General features: G+C 46.4%; 1 protein-coding gene across 1 annotated transcript in view; it reads left to right on the forward strand.

The window, feature by feature from the left end:
• Nucleotides 1–21,569, forward strand: part of MFSD8 (major facilitator superfamily domain containing 8) — a 193,637-nt gene that overhangs the window by 32,719 nt on the left and 139,349 nt on the right. The window contains exons 2-3 of the mRNA XM_078676796.1: nt 8,593–8,684; nt 17,295–17,338. Of these exons, the coding sequence (XP_078532922.1) occupies nt 8,593–8,684; nt 17,295–17,338 (136 nt within the window). The remainder of the gene's footprint in view (nt 1–8,592; nt 8,685–17,294; nt 17,339–21,569) is intronic.

Genomic DNA, 21,569 nt, shown 5'->3' on the forward strand with positions numbered 1-21,569 from the left:
TCCACAACTACCAAGACTTCTTTCCTGGATAACCTTCAAGAAGCCAAGATGGATACTTCCTATTCTAACGCAGGGACGTTGTAAAGTATCTTCACCTTATTTGCTGCTTTATCTCCTTTCAATTTGAGTATGCAATTATTTAGAACCCCTGGCGACTGCTTTTGGTAGAAACGTAGTGTGTCTGTATTTGCAAACAATAACCTAAATTGCTCTATTGCTATCATGTGCCTCTGACACAGCATGCTCTGGCACCTTGGGCATGTTTAGGCTTATGCCACAGTCTCATTACCCATTCCTTTAATTAATATTTAGTTTCTTCATTACTAAGCTGCGCGTAATCAAGCTCCCGGCACAACTGAAAACTAGCTAAGCAGTGCCCCCCCAGCGTTGCCCAGCACCGGGCCACCGACAGGACAATCAAGATTGGAAGTGCAGCCTGACTCGCTACCGGAAAGCAGGGACCGGCCACCGGATCACACCCGCAGGTGATCGGCGCTGCCCTGCCTTCCCGCGACACTCTTCCGAGTGAATCCCTTACCGGTACCTGAGACGCCCACAACGTCTTCCCCCGCGAATCACGGCTGCTGCAGGGCCGGCTGCCACTGGAAGAGAGAAGACTATCGATCAGAATATCCCACCGGAGCTGCTTGATTCACATCGCCGCCAACCCCGCGCCTGACTCCAAAATGGCGGCCGGCGAGGACTTCTCCTGACCGGAGCCTCACCGGACACGCCTGTCACCTTCCTGAGGTCCTGGCTGTGCAGGGGCGCTCAATATGGGGCGATGGGATGCTCGTTCCTCCATCTAAGCAGAGACACCGGGGCCGCTTGACCTGCCTCGATCACCGCCTCCACGCCTGACTCCAAAATGGCGGCCCGCGAGGACTCCTCTTGACTGGAGCCTCACCGGAGCCGCTTGCCACCCTCCCGAGGTCCCGGCTGTTGCGGGGGCGCACACCATGGGGCGATGGGATGTTCTTTCCTCCACTTAGGCGGAGCCATTTTGGCTGCTTGGCCCGCCTCGATCGCCACCTTCACGCCTGACCTAAAAATGGTGGATCAGGAGGACTCCCCCTGACCGGAGCCTCACCGAAACCCCCCCCAACACCATCCCCACGGTCCTAGCTTCCGACGGGCGTCTGTTATACAGAAACGGGATGTCCGCCACTACCTAGGCGGAACCTCTTGGGCTGCTGGACCCTCAGTAATCATCCCCCCGCGCCCGACCTCAAAATAGCGGATTGTGAGGTCTCCCCCTGACTGGAGCCTCACCTCGGACGCCTGGACTGACCTATTGGAACCTCATGGTTCGCCACCCCCGCGCCTGCCAGGAAAGAGCGGAGCCCAAGGACTCCTCGGCCGAGGGCACCCGCTACAACGTCACATAGGACTCACTGGACTCAGCTGCACAAGATTCGCCTTCCCCCTGTGAAATAAAGCCCACGAATTGGCAGACCTAAAGGACTCTACGACCGTTGAACTCCAGATCCAGACTCAGCGACACATGCCCAGGTGAGTCGCGCCGGCGTGAAGCCCAGACGGCCCAACTCCTGCCCTCCCACGCCACCCAAGCTTAATACCGCAACCAAACCAGGCACCTCCTCTCACACTACCACCACGATGGCCCGGGTCCTGCCTCCCCCTCCCCCAGTAGTCCTACCTACTCACCTGAAACCTCACAGCCGGAACTCCTTCACCATCATCTTCCCCCCCCTCCTCTCTACGAAATTGAGACGCATTTTCAAGCAGAAACTCATCCGCAAACACAAAGAAACCCTTATCACAGACTTCTACCACTCTGCCTCCAACGGACCGATGAAGATGGACCTGATATTCCACACTGAGAGACCGGAGTACTGGGTCTCCACAATCAGAACGCAACTGTTTATCGCCAAAACCACATCCACTCCACATAGTTGCAAATTAACCACAATACTCCCTTTCAGATCAGCTGGTAGAGGCCACACAACCGTGACCATCTGCACCAATGGCACAGTCCTCATCCAGGCTAACAATGAGAACCTGGAAGCTTTCGGCTCCCTATTTCCCGCACTAAGATCAGCCCTCCCTACCCTACATCACCCTGCCCCAACCCCTTCACCGCCCGCCCCCACAGCCAACAGAGAAGACCTCGTTCCTCTCTTCCGCGATCCCACTACTTCCCGATACGCTCCCCATCTCCCCGCCGCATCACAACACCCTCGCACGGCCAACCAGCCACAACAAGAAACTCTAACCACACCCCCAACTCCTTCCAATCACCACTCCTCCCCCATCTACCGCTTCCCACAGCCCCTTACAGAAAACAATTCCTCGCCAACTGGCAGCCCCCTCCCCAGGAGCCTCACGCCAGCTTTCAGACCCCCTAAACCTCCCCCTGTCCCTCCCCCTACACCTCCCCCGTCTTCTACCCTGATCCCAATCCCCCAACCCCTCCTCTTGAACCATAACATGCCTGGCGCTACCCCTGATGGCCACAACCCCTCCCATGATTCCATAGCACAGCGGCTCCTGGCCCTTGAAAACCAGATTGACACTATCACCCAAGGCCTGATGGAAATCCTCTCTAACCTCGGAATAGCCTGTAGACCCCCGAAATCCCCTCCCCGGACCTCCTTCTCCGCCAATGCCAACAACACCCAGAGGCCCACAGAATTCCTTAGTTCCCAGCCTCTCGATTCCCCCCCCCCATAGGATCCTGGGGTCCGGTCCTCAGAAGCCCGAAATAACCGGAGCCCCCTGCCCTAGGCCCATGATCTCAACTCTATCGATCTCAAAACACCCAACCTCAAGGCCGTTTAGATCAGAAGCACCTATGTCAGACAGTGAAGCAACCTTACTAGCCGCTACATATGACTATCCCCTCACAGAGTCACCTAAATCCAAAATCCAAGTAATCACAGGTCACCGAAAAGACCTGCCCAACATCAAACCACAGAGACTCCCAGTCCTCACCGCTATACCCAAGGAGACTAAAGACAGAACTGCCAGCAACCCAGAGAAATTCACCAACTGCCTACTAATCAACTGCAGATCGCCTCACTACATGCAACGGACTTAGCTGAAGCTATCCTCACTCATGATATTGACGTTGCGTTCCTCACGGAGACCTGGCTAAATAAGACATCTCCTCCCTGCCTAGACATGCTGGTACCACCTGGCTTCTCCCTCATTTCCAAAGACAGGACAGATCAACGAGGAGGTGGGGTAGCTATCATCCACAAGGACAGCTGGAGCATCTCGGAAACCACCTCTTTTGATTACGATTCATTTGAATGTCTATCTGCCGTCATCAAGACCAAAGACAACAACTCTTTACTGTGCAACCTGCTTTATCACCCCCCTGGCAGAAACAACGAGTTTGGAGAACAACTATCCGACCTGATAGCACAAGACGCACTCGGCGATTCCAAAAACTTAATTCTTGGCGATTTGAATCTCCGATGGAACGAGACTCACAATCCTCTAATACAATCGTTATCCAGCCTCCTCGATGATAACAACCTTATACAACACTGTACTGAGGAAACTCACTACAAAGGAGCCACACTGGATGCCATCATTGCACAAAAGCATTCAATCACTGTCAACCACATACTTCCCGTTGACTGGTCAGACCACCATATGGTCTTATTTCATATCAATCACCCCATCATCTCTCTCAAACCCCCTCAGGACCCCCCCCAAATGGTCGAGAAACCTCTCCCAAGTACCCCTAGATATCCTGGAAGGGCACTTAAGCTCACTTCTTCCGGACAGCAAAGCGCACCCCTCCACCAATGATCTCACTGACCACTATAATTCTGAGCTAGTGTCCATTCTTGACAAACTAGCGCCACTAAAGCTCAAAAGAAGACAAGCCACCCCATCCAGAACATGGTTCAACGCTGACCTCAACGCAGAAAGGAGAAACCTTAGAGCCAAAGAAAGAAAGTGGAGAAACAACCCAACCTACATTCTTCGCGACCAACTAAAATCAGCCCGCAGGAAGTACAACAACCACATCAAAAACAAGAAATCCAGCTTCTTCCAAGAGGCACTGGACAAAGCCAAAAACAGCCCGAAGGAGCTCTACAACATCATCAGGCAACAAACCTCCAAGCCTCTGTCCTAATCTCTACAGGCGTCCAAAGAACTATGCGATAACTTCGCCAACTTCTTCAACGATAAGATCTCAAGAATCGAACTATCATTATACATGAACAACTCACACCCCAAGAAGAGCAGCTCGGCTGTACCGCAGGCCCTCCCTCCCGGCTCATCTCCCTCCCCCTGGCTTAGCTTTCACCCCGTCCTGGAAACAGAGATAATCTCGCCTTTCTCGACCTCCAAACCATCAGCTCATATCTCAGACCCCATTCCTCCCCTACTAATCAACAAAATGAAGCATACGTTAGCACCTAAATGGGGCAAAATCATAAAAGCTCCTTAGAAAATGGAGTGGTCCCTGATTGTCTAAAAATGGGGCAATTCACCCCTCTGCTGAAAAAACCCGGTCTTGACTCAACAGACTTGAACAATTTCAGACCGATATCTAACCTCCCTTTGCTCTCTAAAACACTTGAACGCTGCGTACTTCTGCAACTGACTCAACATCTGGACAAGATTAATCTCCTGGACCCCCTCCAGTCTGGCTTTAGACAAGGCCGCACCACAGAAACTGCGATGCTGAACATCATAGACGATATCCATAGATCTCTTGACGCAGACAAATGCTGCCTCCTCATTCTTCTCGATCTTTCCGCAGCTTTCGACACGGTGGACCACAAGCTCCTCATCAAGACTCTTCAAGAAAGAGCTGGCCTCGGCGAGGTAGTTCTCAAGTGGTTCTCCTCCTTTATACACAACCGCACGCAAATAATAAAAATTAAGAACTTCACCTCCGAAATCCAGCAAGTCAGCAAGGGCGTCCCCCAAGGATCTGTGCTCTCTCCTCAGCTCTTTAACATCTATATGGAACCGCTCGCCAAGTTACTCAGGAAAACCAACATCCGCTTTCACCTCTACGTGGATGATACACAGATCTATCTGGAAACTTCCTCTCTTAATGACATCCACAGACTAAATGACGTCCTGAATGATGTCCAAGAATGGCTGACAAATAATCACTTGAAACTAAACCCAGACAAGACTGAGACACTCCTCATCTCAAACAAAGAAGATAACCCTCAAATCACCGAGTGGCTAAAGACAATCGATGCGCTTAAAGGGAATCTCACTCTAGCTGACTCCGTAAAATCTCTGGGCATCACCCTAGACCCCAAACTATCCTTGACAAATCACATTAAGAACGCGGCAAAAAGTGCATTCTTTAACCTCAGACTCTTGAACAAAATCAAACCCTACATTCCCAACAAGGACCTCAAATTGGCCACACAATCACTAGTACTGTCAAGACTGGACTATGGGAACGCTATCCTAACAGGCATCCCTAAATCGCACTTGGCACCGATCAAAACAACACTACATGCGGCAGCCAGAATGATCACTGGTGTCAAAAAATCTGATCACATCTCCCCGGCACTCAAAGAACTCAAGTGGCTCCCAGCAGAAATGCGTTGTATCTTCAGAACGGCCTGCCTAACCCACAAAGCCCTCCACACCGGCAAACCTGAATACTTGGCAAATATACTCAAAAAAGCAGGCCAAACCAGAAATCTGAGAAGCTCTAACTCCCTACTGCTCATCCTACCTAAAAACCAGAAAGAAAAGAACAGCGGACTGCTCTTTCACAGGGAACGCCCCAAAAATCTGGAACTCTATCCCCCCGCACATCAGAACCATACCATCCTACGTGGAATTCAAGAGTCAACTTAAATCCTTGTTCCTTATCCATTCCCTAGGTTGTGGATAACACGGATCAGATAGCATCCCTGAACTATGTGACTACGCTGATTCCTGTTACCAAAGAAGTTCTGCTCTCAAAATGTTCTCCTTCACTATTGACACTCGTTGACTGTTATTACTTTTCATATGTCATGTTCCTGCGGAGTATTTATCATTCTCTTACTGTAAAGTGCTCTGATACCTTCGGGTCTTGTTAGCGCTATAGAAAACATCCTAAATAAAAAAAAAAAAACAAAACATATAATGACACCTCTTTAGTCACAGCAATAATTGGCTCACTTACACGAATACAGGGACACAGTGGTGTAGAACGTAATTTTAACACTCCAAGAGTGCTACAATGCCTTGATAATGAGTACCACTACTATTATTACTCACTGGCTTCAACCTTCGGCTGCCTATGCCATTAGATCAAGATGACTAAGGATCCCACCAATTCTGTCCCCTCATTACCAACTGGTCACCTCCTGTTCTCTTCACAAGAAGACCCCATACTTATAGGATGTCAATGCAGATCTTTTCTGTTGGGTAGATTTCAGCTCATGTTTGCTGATGATTGTTCTATTCTGTCAATTGCTAGGCCATTCAGGTTAATTATCTGTTTTGGAACTGGATCCTCACTTTATATGTTCAGTATGTTTGTGTTGTTTAGTTGCTTTCATTGATGCATCTAAGCGCTCACTGTGATGCACATTAATATCAACGTGCCTATGCTAGGGCTGATTTTACATATTTCCAAGCCTGTTTTGTGGCGCCAGTGTAATGTTTTAAACTTTTCCATGGCCAGACCCTTTAGGCAGCATTAATGGAGCATAATACAGAAGCAGACTAACTGCGTGACGCTGGAGAGAGAACTTTAAACCCGGTCTGGATTTGTTTCTGGCCTCATGCCAGACTATGGAGAATACAAAGATAGGCCAATGATAATATGCTTGCAATAAAGTAAGAATTGACCCAATGCGTAGTGGAGCTATTAAAGAGCGCTTGTTGCAATATATTTTTTTTTATATCCAATTTTTCTAAAATTGGGAATCTGTGACTATACATGAAAGATTTCACGTATTGCATGGCCTTTTTACATGTGCAAAGCTGGTGCATGTGGTTATCTAATTCACCAGTAATGTTCATTACGTCAACACTGGACTTCCCGTCTCAGTCCTTACACATGAGTGAGGGTCTTCACTCGATGACAGATTTCGTAAGATGCTCTTAAAAATATTTCCTTTGCTTATTTCTCCCATGTAACAATTATTCTGCATCGATAACATTTGCTAAAGGACTCGCATAGAGCTCTTACTGAGAGGTTTGAGTGCTGCGCACCCTAATACAGCTACCTTCTTATGTCATCTAGTGCACAAAAATATAATGTTGGGCCATACTAGTTATACAGTGTTTACAGTGCTTCAGATGTGACTCCCCCTGCCCCAGGCCATACCTAGCGCTGCCAGAAGAAAGCTACCAAGCTACTGGGTCCTTTACCCGGTGTGTGCCGAGACATCAAGTCTACAGACAGAGACATGTTACTTCATACACAGAGAAGCAGCTACACACGAGAATTTTTTGTTTAAATCTTTTTATTATATTTTCTTTTAGTTCAAAAAAACATTAACTAGTATATTTAATTGCATTTATCCTTTACATACACTAGTTAACATTCAGTATTTTAAATCTAGCACAATATCCACCATTCCTGGTAAAAAAAATATATTAACAGTACAAACAATAGGAAAAGCAATCAGTACTATGCATGTAAAGTATCAAACTGTAGTGCAACTTGCAACAAAACCAGATTCTTTCGCGATTCCTTAGTCAGTGAGAAAACATTATTATAAATTACAATTATTTAAATAACAACAAGTTACATTACTGCTATGTAACATGTTTTTTATTTAATACATTTTTGGGGTGCTTTTATATAGCGCCAACATCACCTGAAGGTACAGGAGTGCTTTATATTACCACCAGTTGCTGTACAATATATTGCCTTTCACAAAAAAAGGTAAAACTACTTTTACGTAGTTTCTTTAACTTGTATTGCACAGCAACTCACCAAGCTAAAACGTACAAAAAAATAAATATTAATCACATAGGCAAAACTTAATGTGATTACCAAAGCTTGTTCCATTCTCTTTTTACTTTCCTACCGTACGGTTAAGCAACGCAGATTTTGATGTCTTATTGAGCTCTTTGATAATTGCTTATCTGCCTATTTACTTGATGTCCGTGACTCATATTCAATGGCATCGCTTACAATGTATTCAATTCATTTATAATTGCCAACCGCTTGTTTTGTACTGAAATTTCTAATAAAACTTTTGAAATAAAAAAATAATATAGTGTATCAATTTTCTGTAAAACAAGTATGCTATATTAGTCACTCTGCTTACCATCAGAGACACCAAAGTCTCGCTGACGTGTCCATTCTCCCAATTTCCCAGAGAAAGGGCTGTCAACTCGACTTTTGTGGAAAAGCAAAAGTGTGTGTAGTTGCTTATGAACGGTATAGCAATGTCAGTACTCAAATGCTGGGGTAATGAGGTATGTGAGTAAGACGCTCTGCGTCACTCACTCTGATTCTTCATATTATTCTTTTTGCCTTGAGTCACTAAATTTGCATAGACAGAATGAAAAATTGTTGATGAAATGTTATAAAGCATCACACTAGCCACCAATTTCCCCCCAATCATTCCCTGTTTGTAAGAAATGTTGTATGAAATGTCTAATGTATATTTATTTTTTCTTTAGCTATGGGGATTTTGTGGAAACAAGCCAGCACTTTAGAAGTAGATGGTGGTCCATTCGAATTATGTACCTTACTATGTTTCTCAGCAGTGTAGGTGAGTAAACATGCTTGCTATAAATAGCCTCTTGTGAATCCATGAAGTGTCTTACTTGGAGCCTTCTTGCGGCAAATCATTTTCTCCAATATCCTTTTTAGATTAACGTTGTATTTTTTTTTTTTTAATATGATTTCAGGTTGTAGATTAAACTTGCACCCATGTAAGAACAAAAAGAAGATTGCAAATATAACTGTTTGGCAATAGATCCTTAAATGCAGTGTTTCTGTGGACCGCTGCCTTTTGAGCATTTATAATATTGCCACCATTCTCACATCTGTTGCAATGTGCAAGGGAATGCAAAGTCTACCTACACATTTGGATTTGTCCTCTTCACCTAACTTCCAGTTTAGCCAATTGGAAATAGAATGAAATAAGTACCCGATCAGCAGGAGCATTGTATGGTTATGCTGTTGTCCTAGAACTCTCCAGTCCTGTATAGTCAGCTAGTTAATTGTATTTTCCATAATGTCCAAGACAGCTTTGCATGTTGGAACTGTGCCACAAATGCCTTTTATCAAGGGCTATTGTAACTTATGTTAGGTGTATATTTTCTGAATTACTTGGAGAGACCTACAGAAGTAAGTACTTACTTTCCGTATGCGTTGGGCCCCCACTCCATCATGGTTCCCTTAGGGTGTAGTGCTGCATTATCTGTGAATACTGATGCCTTTATAAATCTTTTTGTGTACACTGTGTATTTACTTTTACTACTGACTGAGTCAATCATAGGGGAAAAAGAAAACTGATTCATCCATCTAATCAACTTATGAAGAGAGCCACACATCGCTGTTCCTGAGACAAGATTCGTAAGCCTTGCTGCAGTGTGAGAAGCCAGTTAGGGCACATGTTATGTTGGTGAAAGCTCAATTTTACAGATTGTTTTTTTCAAAATACATTGGCGCTGAGGGCAGCTCTCACTGGTGTTGCATTTGTACCTGGAAAATATCACCTTTTGAGTATTCTCAAGTTATCATGAAAAAAAAACATAATTCAGAATTCAACAAACAAATCGTGATTATGTAAATCATCACTTTTCTTATTTTGTGATGTAATCAGAATTTCTTAGGCTTTTGATGCATAGAACCCGTTTATTCCTTCATACAAGAATTTTGCTTATCATATCAAGTGCAACAGAATCTGACCCTTTTCCACCCCTCCTACCAGTCCTGCCTACTCAGTTTTGTAATCATCTTACAAAAATATAATGTAACTAGTCCTATTTAGAGGTGCAGTAATTATAACTATAAATTCACAGCAAACTTTATGCAAAAGGGGAATAGGCAGCTTCTCATACCAGGTGACTATGAAGCACTCCATTGAATACAATGGGGTGCTCAGGGCTTCTACTGGCCGGTAGAAGCCCGCAGAGCAACATTCCACTGTTTATTTTTGCTGCTGCTTAGCTTTCAGCGTCTTGAAAAAATATATTTATGATAATGAACATTAAGGTGTTCTGATGACATTATAATTAACCACTAGACTGAGGTGTTAGTGAATCTCACCACATGCCCTGAGATGGCATCATATAATCATGTTTAGCAAAAAAGATTGGTGGTAGTGTTTCCCTTACCAGAAGAGAAAGCGTCCGCTCATAGTGTTAATGCATCTCATAAAGATAGTATTATACGTGACATGTGTTATATAAAGGATATATTAATCCGCTCAAGAGAGGTGCTCTTATGGCCTGATACACACCCACCACCGGGGGTGTCAAGTAGCACACAGTGCCAAATATCAAAGAAAACAAGAGCAGGACCATACAGCACTCGCAAAAATTATTAGTTAATTCCTTAATCTGAAATATCCTGGACTGGTATTATGGATCTATCAAGACGTGAGAATATGTTCTGGATTCATTCACATTCAGCAATATGTAATGTTCATTATTTTGCAGCAGACTCCAAATTATGGATCCTGTTGGACTTGGCCTTTTCCCCCCAAATTTTTCGCTTTTGACCCCCTTATCTAGATTGTCTCCCCCATGGGATTAAACCTGTATAGGCCATGAGTGGTGTGAGACCCCTTGTGAAAAATGTAATTACATGACATAATGTGAGCACTTGTAAAATCCCCCATTTTAAAACTGCACCTGATTGAAATGTATTGTATTTAAAATGGATGCCATGGCCCTGGGTTTTGCCACTGGACTGACATAGGTCAGCGGACTAGATAATATTACCCAGCTACCCCTAGTTTTGGAGGGAAAGCCTGGCACCCAGGGTGCTCAACCCCTCCCCTTGAGCCAGTGTGAACCAGTTATCCCCAACATTCCGGAAGGTGCTGGCTCTGTGAGGGAGGAGGGTATAAATAGGGAGAAGTGTCACCAGAGAGTCAGTCAGCGCTGGGACAAAGAAGGGAGGGGACCTGCTGTGAGGTGCTACCGCCACATGGGCCTGTGAGCTGGGCCCTGCACCCCTATAAACCCCCCCTGCTGCTGTCCCCATGGGCCCCTGATAAGGAAGGGCCCCTACCCAGGTCACTGATGCTGTTTGGACCGGGTACCCCGCCAGCACTGCGTGAAGAAGCGCCCAGGAGGTGAGGAGTGTGCCCCTGAGGAGGACTGTGGGACTGTTCACCCCCCTCTGTGAGGTGTGCTGCCAGGTGCTGTGCTGCGTAAACGCTGGGAGTCCAAAGACTGTTACTGCCGGTGGAGCTGCCTGGGGAGGATGGTGCCCCCAAGGGACTGTGCCCTGTGATTGGTGTGGCCCCAGAAGTGCTGTTGGCCCTGAGGACTGAGAGGACTGAGAAAAGAGACTGTGGCAGCTTGTACATAGCGCCATTTTCGCTGAGTCCTGAAGAGACTGTGGCAGCTTGTAAATAGCGCCATTTTCGCTGAGTCCTGAAGAGACTGTGGCAGCTGGTAAATAGCGCCATTTTCGCTATTTCCTGAAGAGACTGGTAGCTTATAAATAGCGCCGGTTGTGGAAGCGCGCTTTTGCCGCTATCTTAAGGAGTCATTAAAAGGGAGCCTACCCCTTATTGTTGCCATTGTCACGGCGCCACCAAGGGACCCCCACTGCTGTGGACAGCGTCGCGGCGGCCCCCGGTGCCAGGAGAGGGCCGCCGAAGTGCAGGGAGGGCCGCGCTAGGCCCTGAGGCCGCCAGGTTCCCTCATCACATGACGGGGGCCCGGCCTCGTCATCGGCCCGCCCCCGCCGCGCACTGATTGGCCTGCGCGGCCGTGACCTTCGAAGGCCGCGCAGGGATTGGCTGACGGCTGGGAAGGCCAGGAGAAGGGGATTCGAAGCCCCGGGTCCCCGTGAGGTAGGAGGGGGACCCGGGTGAAGTTTCGTTGCAGGGCTCCCGTGCCAACGAGGGAGCCCCGAGTGAAGCGACCGGAGCGGGAGGCCACCCCGCCGGTCTGTGCCCCGAGGGAGAGGGTCCGGTGAGGTAGGCGGGGCCGGGGCACACTGTTGGTGCCAGCCCCACCTCCCGACCTGAGGCGCCCGGAGGAGAGCCGCTGCGAGGCTCCCGTGAGGACCTGAGGAGCCCCGATTGAGCCGCCCAGACCTCCGGTGAGGAGGAGGAGTCGGGTGACTCCCCCAGAGGGGAGAAAAGTTCCCTTTGCGTGTGCTACGCCAGGGGGCCTCGAGGCACATTGTCGGTGCCTGCCCCCTCTGCCTTGCAGCCCGGGTCCCCACAGGATCAGAGGGGCCTGGGAGAGGCGGAAGTCACGAGAAGGTCCCGCAGGGCTCCCGGTTGGTCAGGGAAGCCCTGCAATTGAGAGCACTGTACAGCAGGGGCATCGAGGCACATTGCCGGTGCCTGCCCCCACCGCAAAGTAGGTCCTGGACAGCCCGGTGAGTGTGGGCAACAAAATACAGTGTGGGGGTGGAGAGGGCAACGGAACACAAGGTCGGTGTTCGCCCCTCCTCTGCCTCTGTTGACTAGGTGGAGCCTAAGTGCCCAGAAGCCAAGTAAAGGCTGCTAGTGACTGTTGCTGCAGAGTCCCGGGATACCTGAACTGCCTATAGAAGCCCCTGTGCACCCTAACAGTCTCAGGGAGGGAGGTAGAATGTGTCGTGGGCCCCAGGAAAAGGTTTGACATGCCCAGCCCAACGAGGGATTCATTGAAATGCGCCTTTTTGCCTGTTGCCTAATTTTCCCTGAAGTGTCTCACCTATATATGTAGGCCCCGAGGAGGGTTTGCCCTAGGTTGAGGATCTTAGGCCCAGAGGCTGGCCCCATTAGGTTAAAGGTAATACGGGCCTAGTGGTTAGGTGATTGCTATCTGCCTGTTCTCCCTAGTAAGGGTTGAGCCGTAAGCTCAAGCTGAGTGCCTAGCGTACTGCGTCCCCTACCTGGGATTGGGACGTCAGGGGGCTTAATAAGGGTGGGCTGTTGTGTACACCCTGATGTTGATTCTCCAGGGTTTATGGTAGAGGAAGCCTTGCTGTTTTCGTACAGGTGCTTCTGGTCCAGAAGTAGGGCCCCTACCTGATATCTATGCTGGGCAATGTATGTTCCGCCTAGGTTGTTCAATGGGTTGGCCTGATGTTATTCCAGGCCCTTGTTTATGTACCAGATTGATGGGCCAGACAGGCTGATTTATTGCAGGTGTTCCTGTCCATGTTATGCCGTGATGCCCTAATGTTTTCTTTCCCTAACAGGGGTTGGGTTGGTGTTAATGTGCATGATGGTTAACTATGCTAATGTAGAACTTTCACATTTACAGCCTTCCCTGTAGGATGAGAGTCTGAGTTGGCCCCGCCAGATTGGGCTCCAGAACTAATGACATTTTCGATTCCATCCTTTTTCTCTTTCAGCATGGACTACTTCCTATGTACATAATTTCCCCCCTTTATTCACTTGGTTCTGGCGCCATTGGGCGCCTTGTGTGACACTACTGTTTTGCATTCTTTTGCCTTGCAGGTTGGAAACCCTACTAAACGACGTATCTTTTTCCAACTCAAACTGGTGTCCTGCCTCTTTTGTGGTGTGCCTGGTGTGTTGATTGTGGGTACTGCGTGAATGCTTCACATGTCCTCGAAGTTTGGCCTGCCCGCTTGATGCCATGCTACCCCCTTTGGAGATTTGGGCAACCCCCATTTCCAACATTTGGTGGCAAAGCGGTGGGATAGGACTTGTGTTTACGCAGTACCACAGCGGCCACAGGTTACACCACAAGTAGAGCCTTGTGGTGGGGATTATTGTTTGGAAGATTGTTTGCTAAATTGCTTCCTCCTGAAGAGTGTTCTGAACTGTCCCCTTGTTCCACTGGGAGGGTGTGTCCCGGGTGTACCTCGCCACGATGGGGTTGATTTACCAGGAAGTGGAACTGATGGAGTACACCGAACAGGAGGTGATAGACTTCCTCCTGGAGAGAGGGATACCCCCAGTAGGGAACATTAGGAGGAATTTGTTTCTCTATGAGGCCCTCAAGAGGGGAGAGCCCTTAGAGATTGATGGGGACTTGTCTGACTACCCCCCCGAAGTTTTGAAGGGTCAGTGGGTTAGAGACCAGAGAGAGGGCTCCCCATCCAGAACCCTGGGAGGTAATTGCTCCGATGAGGAGGAGGAAGAGTCTAGCAGGGCAGAGACGCCAGTAGCTGTGGAGGACACCGAAGATAGGGAGTCTCGCACTGGGTCCAGTCCCGGGGGCACTGCCCCATCCCTTTCCCTGTCCCCAGAAGAATGGGTAGATAGGAGAGAAGTAAGGGAGTATCAGCTGGCGCTGGCAAAGCTCAGGCATGCCGAGAGCTTAGCGCAGCTGAGGGTAGAAGAGCAGCGACTAGAGACTGAAAAAGTCCTAGCCCAGGAGAGGATGGCGGAGGCGGAGAGGGCCTTCGCCAGAGAGAGATCAGCTCAGGTGGGTAGGTTGTCCCCTGAGAGTGGTTTTAGGAGTCTGGATTCACCGAAGAGGGTGGGATCCAGTGGTGGCAGCGAGTGTAGGTCCAGTGCAAGGAGTCCCACTCCCGAAGCCCAAGAGACTGTGCCTGATTCCCCGGAAGAGGAGGACGGGTTAGTGTTTAGGGGCAGGGGAAAGCTGTTCCATCAGTCCTGGGGAGAGTTCGAGGAGGAGTGTTGGACTGTACTGGAGGATTGGGTGGTGAGGAGAGCAGTGGAGGATTGGGAAGGGCTGTGCCATGCCGTTATCCGGGAGCACATGCTGAGGAGTTGTTTCCCAAGACTGCGTCACCATCTGTTGCGGTGCGGGTTCTCAGACCCCAGGGAACTTGCACGGGAGGCAGACCTCTGGGTAAGTGCCAGAGCGTCTGAGAAGGCTGAGGGGAGTGATCCTGAAGGGAGTGAGACGGGGAGGTGTCCCGAGGTGCCCCAGCTGTGGTCACTGGGCCTGGAGTGTTCTTTAAGAGAACCCCAGGTTGGGAGACTAGGCTGTCCCGATGTGTCATCCAGAGGAAGGGATCCCCTCATGTCAGGAGGACCCGGAGCATCAATAATCGGAGCTCCAGTGGTTCGGGGGTCTGACCAGTCGCAGGGTTTAGATCCTGGACTGGGGTTCCAGGTTAAGGGGTTGCCTGACCTGGAGGGTGGGGTACCTGTAATTCAGGTCCCTACCAATTTGACTCCCAGGGGTACTACTCCCAGTGGGAGGGTGTGGAACTCTGAGAGGGGGTGCAGAGGGAGGAAGGAGAGGGGGTGCAGAGGGAGGAAGGTCTCGTCACCGGCTCAGCCACAGGGCGCAGATCCTGGGTTGGGTGGCCAGGGACAGGGGTTGCCTGCCCTGGTGGGAGGGACCTCTGTAACCAGAGTCCCCCCAGAAGTGACTCCCAGGGGTACTTCTCCGGGTAGGAGGGTGCGGGACTCTGGGAGGGGGTGCAGGGAGAGGGAGGACTCGCCCCTGTCACCAGTTCAGCCTGTGGGTTTCGACTCCAGGTTGGGGAGAGAGTTGTGTGAGGGTTTGATGGGCATCCATATCTGGGTTCTATCTAATATAGGGTTTTTAGATGTTGGGTTTTTTATGATGGATGGACTGAGTAGGTTCCTTAAAGTTCTCCCCTTTTTATATACAATCCGTGGTCGTACACCAACATGCTTCTCTAAATCCTTATCCAATCTGAGTAGGTGCCACTGTTTTTTAATGGTGTTGAAGATTTGTGAACTGTTAGCGTTATATTGGGTTATAAAGGCCAATTTGTTATTAGAATGTTTTTTGAGTCCCTTCTGCTTCCTTTTTAGTGTGGAGTCTCTAGATACTTTCTGTATTTTATTCTGTGCAGTCTCTAACAGAGACCTGTTATATCCTCTAGTGAGAAATCTTTTTTTATGGCCTCAATTTCTAGGGCAAAATCCTCTTCCGTACTGCAATTGTGCCGCAATCTAGTCATTTCTCCATAAGGTATTGCTCCTATTTGTGAGGCAGGGTGCGCACTACTAGCATGCAGAACTGCATTGCAAGACGTACTTTTTCTGTACAGTTTTGATTCAATTTTGGCATCAGCAATGAATAGGGTAACATCTAAAAAGGAGATACTATTCTTGCTAGATTCAGAGGTAAAGCTCAAATTAAAATCATTGTTGTTAAGGTATCTCAAAAGATCATCTAACTGTTTTCCATCTCCTCACCAGATCATAAAAATATAATCGATAAATCGACACCAGTACACAATATGTTCGGTCAATGAGGGAGGACCCTTTTTCCAGATTTGTTGATCTTCAAAGAACCCCATCTAAATGTTCGCAAACGATGGGGAGAATTTCGCTCCCATCCCAACACCAGAGTGTTGCTAATACCAGTCATCCAGATGTTTAAAAAAGTTGTTATTAAGGGCAAATCTAGTTAATTCAATGATCATTGTAGTGTGATCATACAGAGTGGCATCTATCTTGGATAAAAAATAAGTGAGAGCAGCCATTCCCTTTTCAATAGGTATACTAGTATATAATGAGCATACATCTAGTGTTACTAGTCTGAATTCTGGTGTCCATTCAAGATCTTCAAGCTTACATAGAAGATCTTTGGTGTCTTCTAAAAAAGAGGGGATGTTGCGTACAATCGGTTGCAGAGTAATGTCAATGTATTCTGAGATCCTTTCTATAGACCCACCAATTCCTGAGATGATGGGTCTCCCAGGAGGCGCAGTAATGCACTTATGTATTTTGGGCAAAACATATATATATATATGCTGCTTTAGGATTGGAAACGGTTAGATATTTTAACTCTAGGTCTGAGAGCAATCCTGCACTATGCCAGTATTTAAGAATCTTATCAAGATTAGCAATGGTAGAGTTCATAGGGTTGGACATGAGCTTATTCTCACGTCTTGATAGATCCATAATACCAGTCCAGGATATTTCAGATTAAGGAATTAACCTAATAATTTTTGTGAGTGCTGTATGGTCCTGCTCTTGTTTTCTTTGATATAATCATGTTTACCCGTTATGTATTTGTATGTTACATGTTTATTTTGATGGGGTTACGATGAAAACATTGCCTTTTTTGAAACCCTCATGTTATCCTTTCAGGGAAATATGCAAAGTATTTCATGGTTCCTAGTGAAATATGGGCATTTTTTGTTACCACTGCATGTCGTACATATGTGTATACATGTATTTCTTTACTTACTCTTCTTAACAGTAGCCTGCATTGTTTTCTTGACAATTTGTCTTTGACATAAATTAATCTCTTTTTTCCCCCCTCAACAGGGTTTTCAATTGTGATTACATCTATTTGGCCATACCTCCACAAAGTATGTATATAAACTTGTGTCATTCTGTAAAGTAAAAACATATATATTTCTATCTGCACAAAGGCCACCAGAAGCATTTAAATATTTTAAGGCTAAAGGTGTGCAAATGATTGTTATTTCTGTCTTTATTTTATTTCTAACCAAGGAAGTCACCGGCCCACAGATCAGTTGTCTGCGCACATTAGTTGGATATGTATTTTTACGTTTTATTTCAACAGTAATCTTACTGTATAGTGTGTCACAGCACCCTGAAGCAGCGAAAAGGCTGCAGATTGGAACCAGGTGAAACAGGTGAACAAAAAAAATTGGAGACCAGGGCTGTTAGCAAGTATGTTTAATAAGGGTTTGTTATCCTTCCTTTCCTAAGGGGTCCTTCTAGGATTTACTGTCTCTAGTTTGTCCTTCCCATCATCACTTAAATTAATACGTGTATCAATAACAAGTTGTCCTTAAATACTGTCCTGAAATGTGTAATTATGTAGTTTGTACCTGCATAGTTTCAACAGTAGCATCTTTCAGGAGTTATCAAGGTGTCCTGATTACAGTATAAAAATCAGGTAACCCTTGTTGAAAGGAAAGATAGATCCGTGCAAACGCGCTAGCATAATCTGGCTCAGACTAAGCCATTCAGTGAATCTAATAAACCTAGAGCGCTCTGCAGAGTACAGGCCCAGCTAAATGAAGAATATTCTTGCACATCCCAACAGTTTACTGATCATTTTCTTTTTTCTTGTTCTTCTTAAATTGATCATTTAAGGGTCTGTTATGTTGCACTGTTAGCTCCTGCCATGTTCAAAGTCCTGCTCCAGCCATATGCTAGAAAGCCCTTATACCTGCTGTTTAGCAATTTTCCCAGGTCCAGTGCTGGGCCTTGCTCCACCCCAGTCTCTCCCAGGAGAAACGTCTCCCTTACCTTTGGCGCCAAGGATCCATGTGTGGAGTCTGAAACAGCGCTTTCCTGTTTTCTTCACACTGAGATGTTTTTCCGCAAACACTGTACCATCTGTGGAATAAAACACAACACATCTACAGGCCAGTTGTGTTTAAAGTCAAAACCATGAGCAGCCAATAAAAATAACAAGTGATCATTCTAATTTCAACGGACCAAAGCATCCACTCAAACTTCAGTTGGAACATACAGTGCTCATTTATATTCAGTTTAAACAGGTTTTTGTACACTTTACACCCAGTACTCTCAAGGTCTATTGGAACATGAACAGGAGATTGAAACTGTTACTTCGATGATACTAATGAGAGGTGGCAGGATCTTTTCACAGGAAGAATGAGAGGTGCCCCTGTGGTGCAGATAAAGGTACATAAACATGCTACTGAATTCCACAACTTTCTGAAAATCATACTTTACTACCAGATGCAGAAAATGAGCAAATGTACAATGCTAAATAAAGCGGTTTCTGGGCCTAAGGAAACCATCAAACTTAGCATGCATGTTAAGCTTAGTGAACACTTCTAGTTAGTACAAGAACAACATTAAAACGTGGTTACTTAATATATCCGTGCATGTTCAGGAATGCACGTGCAAAGGTAACAAGTTTATTCGGTTATGCTTTCTCACAAGGGATCCCTAGCACCGTTATTTCTCATACTTAGACTCCCACTCATGTTCCATGTCTTCATACTTTTCCCATTGAACCATGGAGCAAATAGCCTAGTCCAGAAGGGATGTTTGTGGTCACAGTACTTCTTCATGCATTTGAGATAGTGCCTTTATTGTTTTGACTTTATCACTGAGGCCCAGAACATCACTGTGTGGTGCCAACTTTGATGTCATTTGTACCACTGGTGCCTTCACAACTGAAAATCTGTGTTTAGGATATGCACTTTTTAAGGTCTTCTGATATTTAAAACAAGAGCTTTTTGCCTATCTAACTCCGTGTCTAACATAAGTTACAGGTACAGTTCACCTATACCAGGTCCGAGTGCTAATTAGCACACGCAAGAAGAAGGGTAAGTGCATTACTTCCCTACGCACACTACAAAACAGTAAGTGTGCAACCGGACTGTCCTGAAGAAAGCCCAACGACCTGACAGGGCACCCAAGGGCTGAAACATGTCGACCACTCAATTTTTAAATGGGTGCAATAGAACAGTGACTCTTCTATTCACACACCACCTCTCTTTTCAGCTTTACCCCATCATCAACACAATAAAAATAGTCCTGATCGATGGAGGTCATTTTAGACACATTTCACTCTCACCATCTCTGATCACTACTGTGAATACCAGTTGATCTCCCTCCAGTCTGAGGAAAGCATAAGAAAAGACCTGATGATGATCCTTTTCACGTAATAACGCTTGCTTAAAATCAAAATATACCGCACCAACGGCTTCAACGTGAATGAGGGTTTATAAAGACAGTAAGAACCCAAGACACTGGTTAGAAACAGGACAAGTGATTCATTCTCCGTTGATTACTTGCTTCCTGGTCAGAGTGGCAACTGCCATCTGTCCAGTAGTCTCATGAGTAGTAAACAATGTGTCATATTGGCGAAAGTGGTCAGTCTAGCAGGGTGGTAGCTGACGATTAGTGTGGAGGAGCAGTTCCACCTCAAATCCAGCATAGGGCTAGTGTTGCAGGGTATAATAGTCTCATCCGTCAGGTCCAGTACAATCCGCCACAGCCAGGACTTCACGAGGGCCATTGTTCTTGTTGTACGCCCGCATCATGCTTCCTCACTCGCCCAGACACAACACCTCCTTTACAGAGGCGGCTGCTCTTTTAAGGCAGAAAAGTGTCGTCCCACTGCTTTAAGAGCAGTGCAGAAGAAAAACATAGTGATAATAGTAAAACTTTATTATCCTTTTATTTTTCCGTTCCTAGGTGCGGGGAGGGGCAGGGCTGGCCAAAGCAGGGGCCAGGGGAGGAGTGGTGAGCACATTCAAAGTGTGCATGAATGTTTGAATGGCTGTCTTGAGCCGGCCAAACAATCTTGGGCACTTTGCATGTTCACTAATAATAACATTATGGGGTGAGCGGTGCACTCCTGCTTAGCTTCTCAAACAATTCCTTGAAAGTACTTCAATACTGCGTGCGTCACAGGGTTCGGGAACTGCCTGTATCCCTAAAGGAACAGTAAAAAATGTTCAGGACCTCTATGAGCCTGAAGAACCTGTGAGCACTGCCACTTGTATTTACCATTAAACGTTTCGTATTTAATCATTTTCCGTGTGCACCTTTAATTCAATAACTTTTCTCACAACCAATTGTTATACCAAATGCTTAGTGTATTCAATGCAGATTCATGCTGATTCACAAAACATTTTTTATATACCATCTGTATTATAATTTCAACTGCATCTTTCAAAAATCATTAGATTGTTCAATATAAAATACAAAAAATCTTTATCTGTGCCACGGCAATTTTTAGTTCGTTAATTCGATGGTAATTGAAAATAAGTATGCAGATCAGGGGTTTGGCGAATGTATTAGTTGCAAAATATTCACAGCATGTCACGTCAGATGGTGCGCATACAGTTTAAACCTGTAAGAACAGGGGTTGATTGTGATTAAGTACTTGTTTAAAGATGGCCAATGTGGGACATTAGTGACAGGTATTGCGGTTGTTTGAGTAGTCTGTTTTCAGTTGCTACTCCAGAAAGACGCCGAATACACAGGACCGCAAAGGTTTGACTAACGTTAGGGTTTCGGAGTAGTCGCTGAAGGAAAACATTGTGTAGCAGTTGGTTCATCATCACATAACAGGGAGCAGGTCAGGCATCATTGTCTTACCGTGTCAGAATACATTGGGTTGGCGACCTGCTATGTTGCTGACTTATTGGTTTACTTTTTGCAGTATTGGTTGGTGGAACTTTGTAGACGACGTCAAAGAACCAGTTGGGTCTGTGTTTTCAAAAGGTACGCTATTGCATTTAGATGGTGTGTATTGGAGAATATATTTGTAAAAATCTGGTATTGTTGTGACATATCATTATTTTTCAGGGCAGGTTGTTCACATTGTGTGTAAGTACCAAATTCCTGGTTCTTGTTACGTGACATAGATTCCCTTTGGTGTTGGACAAAGTGTGATAAGAGGTCTCAAGACACAGTGCATGAGCATTAACTCACAAATTATCCGAGGTGAAGTACTAAGTGGCACTGGTAGCTGTGCTGAAGGGGGTTCCTAAAAGCTAAGATTAATTATGTTAGCTATATTAGTTGTGCATTTTTTAAATCATGTCATTCATGTTTATTTAATTCAGTGGCCCCTGAAGA

Source organism: Lissotriton helveticus, chromosome 2_1 (assembly GCF_964261635.1).
Source record: "Lissotriton helveticus chromosome 2_1, aLisHel1.1, whole genome shotgun sequence".
Taxonomy (NCBI): Eukaryota; Metazoa; Chordata; class Amphibia; order Caudata; family Salamandridae; genus Lissotriton; species Lissotriton helveticus.